The 9,844-nt window shown below is 37.5% G+C and overlaps 1 protein-coding gene across 1 annotated transcript in view; it reads left to right on the top strand.

Annotated features, from left to right (window-relative positions):
• The first annotated feature begins 5,122 nt into the window (after positions 1-5,122).
• Positions 5,123-9,844, top strand: part of LOC108736279 (trypsin-7-like) — a 56,394-nt gene continuing 51,672 nt past the window's right edge. The window contains exons 1-3 of the mRNA XM_018468638.2: positions 5,123-5,210; positions 5,561-5,632; positions 5,710-5,929. Coding sequence (XP_018324140.2) covers positions 5,123-5,210; positions 5,561-5,632; positions 5,710-5,929 — 380 coding nt within the window. The remainder of the gene's footprint in view (positions 5,211-5,560; positions 5,633-5,709; positions 5,930-9,844) is intronic.

The following is a 9,844-nucleotide window of genomic DNA, read 5'->3' as shown; positions in this document are numbered from 1 at the left end:
ACATACCGAATGGAGTCGTTATCGCCGTCTTCGGTATATCCTCTTCTGCTACCGGTATCTGATTGAACGCCTTGACCAAATCTATTGTTGAAAAAATCTTCTTACCTCTGAGAGTTTGGGTAAAATCTTGAATGTGGGGCACCGGGTACCTATCAGGTTCTGTTCTGGCGTTTAATGCCCGGTAATCACCGCATGGTCTCCATTCGTCACCATGCTTACGGACCAGATGCAATGGTGAAGACCAACAGCTTTTGGAAGGTATTGCAGTTCCTAATTTGATCATTGCGTTGAATTCCTTTTTTGCAGCGGTTAATTTTTCAGGTGCCAATCTTCTCGGTTTGCTCGCAATGAAGAAGTTTCCATTTTTTTTTTATGGATAAATTATAAAAATTTAAATAAAATAAAACAAACACGTGAAAGAATCGATAAAATATCTCAAGAAGTAAGAAAGTTATGGGACTTTAAAGTTGCGCTTGCAAGAATAATTTTGTTACACGCGGCGTTCCATCGTGTGACGTCATTTGACCTAAACGACGCCGCACGTATTCGCCGTATCTAGTGGAAATTCCATTCATCGCATTGGCAATTCTCCATTTATTACCATTAGTTATTATCAGTGCTAATTAAATGGCATTTTTTTAATGGAAATAGAATGGAAATTTTTCCTACGGGTGAACTTTTGAAAATAAGAAAACTAGAAAAGTGGAGGAAATAGTTTGGGGTCGGAATTTAATTCAAATTTGAAAAGGTCGATTGGTTAAAGCAAAAATAGAAGATCGTTGATTTGTTATGAAAGGAAGACAGAGATACAGAGGGGTAGAAAGATAGTGGGAGTACCAGAAGGGCATTAAGCGGTACTTGTGGTACCTACACGCGTGCAACGCGTCTTAGGAAATTTGCCGTTTGCCTCGACTTCTGGGAAACATAACCCAAGGGAAAAACCAATTCAACTTTACTGGGGTAGAAAATACCACAAATGGCGTGGTGAACGCCATCTGTAGCACGATACTACCTTTTAGGATTACGTATGCTCCAACAAGGTCCATTTAAAAATATGGATATCTACTTGCTGAAACGAATCCCGGCATAGCTCACCTTCAACGTGATAGGCATTCGGGATTCGTTTCAGCAAGTAGATATCCATATATTTAAATGGACCTTGTTGGAGCATACGTAATCCTAAAAGGTAGCATCGTACTACAGATGGTGTTCACCACGCCATTTAAATTTTATTTTCTAAAACGCGCTATTAAGACAGCAGGTAAAGGTTGGTCTGTGTTCTGTCGGAGCTGCCTGCGTCGCGCTGATGAGATCCAAAAAGATCGAAATCGCGATCCGCGTCTGGCAGTTTCGACAGAATACAGACCACTTCGAATTATTTTATTTTTTTATTGGGGTAATTACGTGATCTAATGGAAGAAACTGAATATTATAATAGAACTCGGCACAATGATCAATAAAATCTTTTGAGCTTTGATGGTCGGCAAACTACAAATACCTAAACTTACTGCTGTAAAATGTATACAATTGAAAATACAGCAATGGTAATCAAACAACCATTTCACTAAAACTATAAAGATAAATGTGAAAAAATATACAAACAATAAGATGAATATTGCGACTTAACAGTCTGAAGAATTAATATCTGCAAAATTTATTGAAAAATACCTTTTTTCGGCATATTTCTATAAATAACCCGAGATGGAAGATAGAAATTGCGCTAGATCTCTTTTGTTCCTCGTTCAATTTCCTACAAGATACTGTTTTGTATTTATTTGTTTTCTGCTGAAAAAACTGTTCTGGTGATTTGTACTGTATTGGTTTCTCTTTTCCGTATTCTCTGGTAATTATTATGAATACAAATATGAATAAACAAAGTTATTTTGTCACACGATTTGTATTTGAATGTTAATTTTAATGCAATTATAAAGAATGTCTTAAACTTTTACCCAGCAGTGTATTAGGATATTACTATTCTTTACGCACTATGAAGGTTATAAACAGTAGTGGTCCCAAGTGACTCTCTTTTGGGACAACTTAACGCAGCATAGACGCTGTTTGACATAAAACCATATTTGTCGAATTCTGCAATATCTGTCGCTCATGATCAGATTGGTTGGTCCACTTTAGAAGAACTCTGTCTATTCCATAGGTTAATAATTTCAATAGCAAGAGGTTGTGAACCACGCTGTCGGAGATTTTTTGGAAATCAAGATAACTGGTATCAATTTGTTCTTTTACATTTAATTGGTAACCACAGATCTCTTCTTTATAAAGCCATGTTGCAGAAAAATATTATGTTTCTTAAGTGTTTTTAAACATTTGAAAGATTTTTATTAAAATAAATAATTAAAACTTGATTGCTATCGATCACTAAGTTGAGAAAAGTAATTTCTGGCCATACCTTTTCATGACACGGAACCTTCAGTGCGTGGCTCCGAGTCGCAGGTACTTTACCAGTTTTACCTGTAAAAATGAGTTGGAAATAAAAAGCATTGGATGCGCTTAAGAAAGTTTGTTGTAAGATGTCGTCTCTCTAGTAAGAAACTGGCTTACAAATAGAATGCATTTGCATTCGTTTTGTTCAAGTTCCTTGACAAGGAAGTGGTTTGTTGCGAAATGTAGCCGTGTGCGCGGTTTTTTGTTCTCATCGACAAAGAGGCCATATATTCAGGGATATTTTTACGTTTTCAGTGCAGACCCATTTCTTGTAGGCCTCACGGTAACGGGTTGTTTACCAATTTCAATTGCTCTGCTAAGACTAATTAATGGGAGTGTATTAAACACTCACACCGACTGCTATATACAATCTATATACACATAAATACAGACGTACGTATATGTATATAACCGTATAGCAAACGTGTTTTACCATAGGCGAAAGAGGTAGTAGATCTCGTAGCAAGTAGTGTACCATCAGTTTACTTAGGGAAATCCTACTATCTGCCAGATAATAAAATAGCAATTTTATGGACTACAGCTTCTGTTAATGGAACATGCAAAATGGGATGAACTTTTTATTATATATCTACCTGTTTACTTAGTAATAACTTATTCTTTTTAGCGTAGGTAAAGTATTTGTATAGTTACGTGCATATATGTAAACATGAAATATTTGCATTGAAACATTGTAAAATGCAGTAAAACTGCTTATTTTGGTCATCCGGCCAAGTCTCAGTTTCTTAGAATGTATTCTATGGAGTGTCCTTCGATGATTAACACGATTACTTCATTGATTTTCTTTTGCAAAATTAATGGCGACTGACTGTAAAAATATATTTGTAAACTAATAATTACTAGTAATTACAGTTCTTTTTAACTAGAACTTAGGTAAATTACGTCACTAACTACAACAATGCAGTTATCTGTAGAATCCTCCTCTAGCAGTTGCCTAAATGATTCAAAGAAAAGCATAGTCAATTATCCATATTAACTTACGATGACCTTGACTTTTGGGGTCTTTTAAGAAAATAACACACCTAATCTAACCTTGCATTACATTTCACACATGTCAATCAGGGAAACTCTAACTTACCATAATCTGACTTTAGCCCTTGGTGCAAAACACATTTCATATGCATAGTAAAAAAAACTTGGACCAGATGTCAGATTAACCAGGAATCTAACCAGTGTCTTTCCGAATAGTAAGCTATGATTTATTATTATATATAATATTACCTTTGGGTAATATTTGTTAAATATTTTGATGGTAATTATTTAGAATTAGGACTCCAGACAAAAATTACTCCAAAAAGAGTCTTCTAAAAGTAATGTGTTTCAAGGATGGCGTGGAAATTTGTCTTAATAGAGCTACAATTCTCTATTGAAATTATATTCATTTATCTACTTAAGTTTAAACAACTTCACTATGCCATTCGCTATTGCATCTAGACAAACTCCAAAGTTTGCCACTTATTTTACAAACACCCTGTAGAAAATGTGTATTTTTTACTTTGATTACCCCATATATGTAATATTCCTGTATGGACAGTTTCTATAAGTGGAAGCTGAAGAAGTGAAGTTACGAAATCTTTGCGAACTGTGAAGCATCTGCCAGAAATTACCGCCAGTGAGAAGTGTCTGATAGTGTTGATTATTAATATTTAACAATATTATGTGAAACAGTATCTAAATGTCACCACTCAGACATTAGGAAAAGCAAGTAATGTTTAATGTTACCTTCAGCACATGATATCTGCAAATTGGCCGTCGGTCCAAATTAGCAGGTATATGCATACGTTCAAAGTAAATGATAACACTACTCTATCCCACTCATTTTGTTACTCAGAAAATAAGTAGTGTCTGACGGATCCCGGATCCTTGCGCTACAAAACTACCAAACATAGCTGAAAAGCTACCCAACCTTCACTGTCGCCCACGACAGCAAATCCACCACCCCAGCGGAAACCTCGGCTCCAGAAGACTCCACGCCTTCTGGAGCGAAGGTAGTTCCTGACGAACCGGTTCTGAGGTTATGATCCTCAGCTTCATTACCATATTAAAGAACACGTCGCCGCAATCCAGCGACGACACTGTTTCCGCAGTGGTATATACCCACTGTTGTCTAAATGAACAAACCAACATCAGTCAAGGTGGCAGAACATGCACCAACCACCATATCCGCTACACCAAGAAGTAATGAAAATAGAACCAACATTCAGGAAACAACTCCAGGCGATTGTGGCCGCCCACATCTAACCACTTCGCTTGCCAGAAGTCGTGGGAAAGGTACAGCAAGATTCTGAAACCTTTCTTACTGACATACAAGAACACTTTGCTAATGCTGTTATCCCAGAGGAAGGTTGGGTGCCAGCAAACAATTAATTTGAGTTGCCGTGATGTAGTTTGACCGGTACACTGTATATCCCCTAACGAGTTCAAAGAAAATCTAACGACTGAATATGTGTCATTAGCCGTAGTCGCACACCCACAAGCGACCCTTTTAGATGCACATTATCAACTAACCGTACTGGTAGGTAACTTTCAACAGGAAAAATTAATGTTAGCCCTCAGTTGCATTCGGAGATGATTGAAGAAACACTCAATAGCATTTTGGTATATCATCTCCCTAGTCTCTACTTCAAATGGTCCAAGAAATTGAAGTGGAGTGCTTGGCAGAACGATGGCAAAATGCGAAAGAAGTTGTTCAGGTGGCAGTGCCAAGTCATTCTGCCGCCATTCGTCTCTAGCCCAGGCCGAACAATACACTGGTAACTTCCACGTTGTGTTAGGGCTAGACGCCTTCTGCAGGAGTTTTATGGCTCGTGTTCGGGCAGTATTTAAAAACCAAACGTTGTGCGGTTTTTCTTTTGTACATTAATTCACTTCATTTTCGGGTGATGTGAAAGTGAACATTGTACAGTTGCAGCCAGAGGATGCCCAGCACCATATCGTAGCTCGAAAGTGAAACTTCGTACAAGTTGTTAGGGTATTGACGTTTCCTATCGTATAATAGACGTGCTAAATACCGGTGATGTCGCTGGCGCTTTTGCCAACGGCTGTGGTAGCCAATTCCGTGCTGGTTTATATGGGTTTTGTCAGTAGCCCTTCTTTAATTAAGTTAGCGCTGGCACCAATGTCAATAAAGGCAGGGAATTGGCGGCCGTCGAGTACACATACTCGAAGCTTCGACGTATTCGTGGTGGTTGTGATTGCATTTAGTCCTACCGTGGTTTAGGCCGTTGCTTCGTTTCCCGACTACCGTTTTAGAATCGGCCAATGTCTGGAGGAATGGTACTCGTCGCATAAATGACACTTTGGTGGCCGTGGTGTCTTGTCGGACTTCGGTGGGGGCTCGGGACGAACGGCGACGGCAGGATGCCGTGGTGCTGCGTCGTGGGCAGCTTCTTTATGACTTCACCCTCGTTCTGTCAAGCAGTGCACTTCAATTCCTAAGAGTAATCGAAGTCGAGACTCTGGAGAAGATACGGTAGCTCTATCACAATACTATTCAGTGTTTACCCAGACGGATTTTATCGACGGGTTAATAATAGCTTTTCCTAGGGAAAGTTATCTACGGGTTCAATTAATTGATGATGTGTGCCGAAAAGGGTCATTCGTAGGTGTGCGGCTACGACTGGTGACGCCTAATCGGCCGTTAGATTTTCTTTCAACTCGTTCCAAGTTAGAGGTTATGCAGCATATCGTCAAACTACTTTGCGGCGTCTCCACTTAGTTGTTTGTTGGCGACGTACACCCAATCTTCCCCGAAAATAACGGCATACGCAAAGTGGTTTTGCATCAGAGTTCAGAAAGGTTGCGGGATTATGGTATACTCTTCCCGCGACTTTTGATACGCGTCATGGTGGCGGTAGTAGAAGGTTGTTTGCCAGGAGGATGAAGGTAGACCATGATAGAGCTTGTCTTTGTATGGTGAAGTTTGCGGTAAAGTTCATCTGAAGTTATATTAGTAGTCAGCAACACGTCCACATACGAACATTCATTTAATTACCGTACAGAAACTATTTATAAATAACAAAAAACACAACATAAATGAGAACAACAACAATTAAAACAAAATGAAGTGAATTAATAAAAAAAAGGTTGGGTAGCTTTTCAGCTAAGTCTGGTAGTTTTACAGCAGTTTTTGGTAGCATTGCAGCTAAGTTTGGTTTGGAAGCTTTTCAGTTAGTTGGCAGTGAGACGTTGCTTTGCAACTAATTAACAGTCTCATTGGACGGTTAGAGATAGGAGAGCTCTCCTCTGATTTGTCTCGTACTGTCCCGCCCTTTTATTTGATTTCTGGAGTTTTTCTTAATTGGTGATTAGAAAGAAAGAACGAGGAAACATAAATATTACATAATAAGTTCATAAGTCGGTTACGTGGATTCGACTCCACGTGGACAATTTCCGAGAATTCTAATTATTACTTGACATTTATAACGGTTATAGTTGTCAATCAAGTCTACATAGAGTGTTTTCAGGAATCGGACTGTATTAAATATAATAGTATTAGGTTTGTCAAAATCGTAGCTGTCAATCAACTCCACGTGGACTATTTTCGGAGATCGGGACATCTTACTATTATTGTATTACGTATGTAGCAACCGTAGCGGCCATCGCTGCTCCACGCGTGATCTGTACGTGGATCAGACGATGATCCGGTATCAATATATTGCTAGATTATTTATTATACCTTTTAAAAGTAAGTGGAAGAGGAAAAGTTTAAGAACCACGATATTAGAAAAAGATTTTTAAATATTTAGTGGCTGTAGGAGGCATAACAATTTCAAATGTAAATGAATGTTATAATAAGTCTCAGATTATTATAGGCGCGACAAGGGAGACAGATTAAAAAATGAATGCCACAGACTAAATTAACCATAAATTAAAAAAAAAGTTTTATTTTTTTAGTTTATGTTAAATATCAACAATATTCTTTTTACAATGCGTTTTGCTCTTTTCTTATCTGGAGATCATTGTACCTGTCATATTCTGCAGTAATTACTTTTTTCATTTAAAAGGCATTCAATTATGTGTTTATTATCTTTTTGTGGTCAATATGTACGTATTTATTTTAACAAAACAGTTCTCTTGCGGTTTGCTTAAACCACAGACCGAAGTAGCTTATTCGAGCTTTTTGCATTTTTACCGTACTGTTACGAGAGACTGGTCATTTTTTAAAGAATATAATGCACCCATTCAAAAAATGATGTAAAGTTAATAATTAATTTCAAATTTTATTANAATTATAGTTTATGAAAATTGTCAAAATAATCAACTTTCAACCCCCATAACTTTTTATGGGGGTGAGACCGCCGCAATTTTTTTATGGGGTTTTACTCAGGTAACCACCCTCTTTCGATACCCCCACCCCATAGGGGCCATCATCTAGACCTTTACGAAATGAAAATATGTACAAGGTTTAAACTAGAGATTGGCCGAGTACTCGGCATGAATCCGCTATGCGGCGGATCCGGCACTATTTTTAGGATCATCCGGGAGCAGGGGCGGCCTTAACCACTGTAAGGCTTCAGGCGGGTAGATTTTTTCGAGGCCCTTGTCCTTACGGAATTAGTTTTAATGATGATACTTGACTAGAAATAAAAAGTAATTAATAAATAAATTTAGAATTTCAAAATTGTTTAATTAACAAGAACTAATAAATTCAAAGATTATTACATAAAAGAATCAGGGATTCAGGGAATTACGCGAGAACGCGAGGCCCCTGCAAGTGCGAGGCTCTAGGCGGTTGCCGAGATCGGCATCCCCAAAGGCCGCTTCTAGCCGGGAGTGTCGCATAACTCTACTAAAAAGAAAAAACACGAGCAATAATAATTTACTAAGTATAACAACAATTTATCTAACGATAATTGGTAATTAAGATTTGCATTGGGATAGGTCGTTTGTCTTAATTTGTATTATTGATTGATTACTAAACTAAATTATTCGTTATTTCGATATATAGTTCTTCTGTTTACTTTTTCTCGTGAGCAGTATGACCGAAATGTTGCAATTTTTGTAGCTTGTTGGTATATTTGATTAACGATAACTTATTAAGTAGTGACTTTGCTACCTTGTCGACTTTTGTTGTTTATAAACATTATAGGCTCATTATAATGCTTTCAACTCATCCCTCTCGTGGGAAAACCGGTAATCAAGAATTAAAATTTTTTGGTTTAGTGTTTAAACGAGTTTTTGAACGGGGTTTAATGTGGTTTGGGACGATGGTGAGGGCTAATTAGCAGCTGATCAAATGCGGCGTTGCAATGTCGTATTTCTTTACGCATCCTGCCAGAGCCGGACGGCTCTTGTCTATACTTTCAAATACATTTTCCCGAAGATTGTGGACTTTCGGAACACCAAACATTTATACAATTTTTTTGCTTTTCGATGCCCCATTGGTGCAAGCTTGCTATTGATTTTAGAAACACCCTGTATAGTGAGCCTCAAAAGAATTGTATCCTACACGTTGGAGTCCTAGGGCGAAGTTTTAAAGGCAGAAGTTTTCCTTCTGAAAAAATTGATTTCAATTGTCACTACTACACTACACACAGGCAACGACAGTTCGATTACCAGTTCTGGACTTACAATTAGTATGATCAACGATTGTTACTGAGGTCACCATCCAGCAAATATTATTGATTAGTTGCACAAAGGTCTCAGCCCTTAGTTAGACCATGCATCTGCATAACTGAGCATTTTTTATTAACTATAAATATTTATATATTTGTATTATAAGATAAAGATCGATTCTGTTTTTCATTCCGACGACGTACTAAAGGATCGGGTATTCCATTTAACTTAAGCAATTTAGGTTAATTTAAGCAAATTAAAGTAGTTTGAAATTACCAGAATTGGGCGCTTTATATGGAGCTTGGTATGGAGCATCATCATCATAAAGTGATCAGTCCTAAGATTGGTTGGACATGCACCTCCACTCTTTCCTATCTTCGCATTACCCTAAAAATAGAACAACCCATATCCTTAACTATTTGCGAACGGTAATCTAATCTAAGTCTACCTTTACCCCTCCTAACTCCTGTTTCTGCCTCTAATATGTCTCTGACTAGCCCTTGATGCCTGAGAAGGTATCCTACTAACTTATTTGGCTTATTTCTTACTGGCTTACATAATTAAATTACAATTGTCAACCTGTTTTTGTCATAAATTTTTAAGAAGTACATCTTTAGTCCTTGTTTTGTGCTTAGCATGATAAGGAATTTTTCACAGCACTTACAGTACAACGCTTGGAGTCTAATGGTATAAAATAGGTATAGTTTTTTACATTTTAACCCGGACCTTTTAAAGTTAATTTTTTAAATTTCTGGTAATGCATGTTATATGTGTGTTCTGCAAATGTTTACTGACATCTTTTGAAAGTCAATTATTATTATTTTATTTA

Source organism: Agrilus planipennis, unplaced genomic scaffold (genome assembly GCF_000699045.2).
Source record: "Agrilus planipennis isolate EAB-ADULT unplaced genomic scaffold, Apla_2.0 scaffold97, whole genome shotgun sequence".
NCBI classification, from domain to species: domain Eukaryota; kingdom Metazoa; phylum Arthropoda; class Insecta; order Coleoptera; family Buprestidae; genus Agrilus; species Agrilus planipennis.
This window is presented reverse-complemented; position numbering and strand designations above follow the sequence as displayed.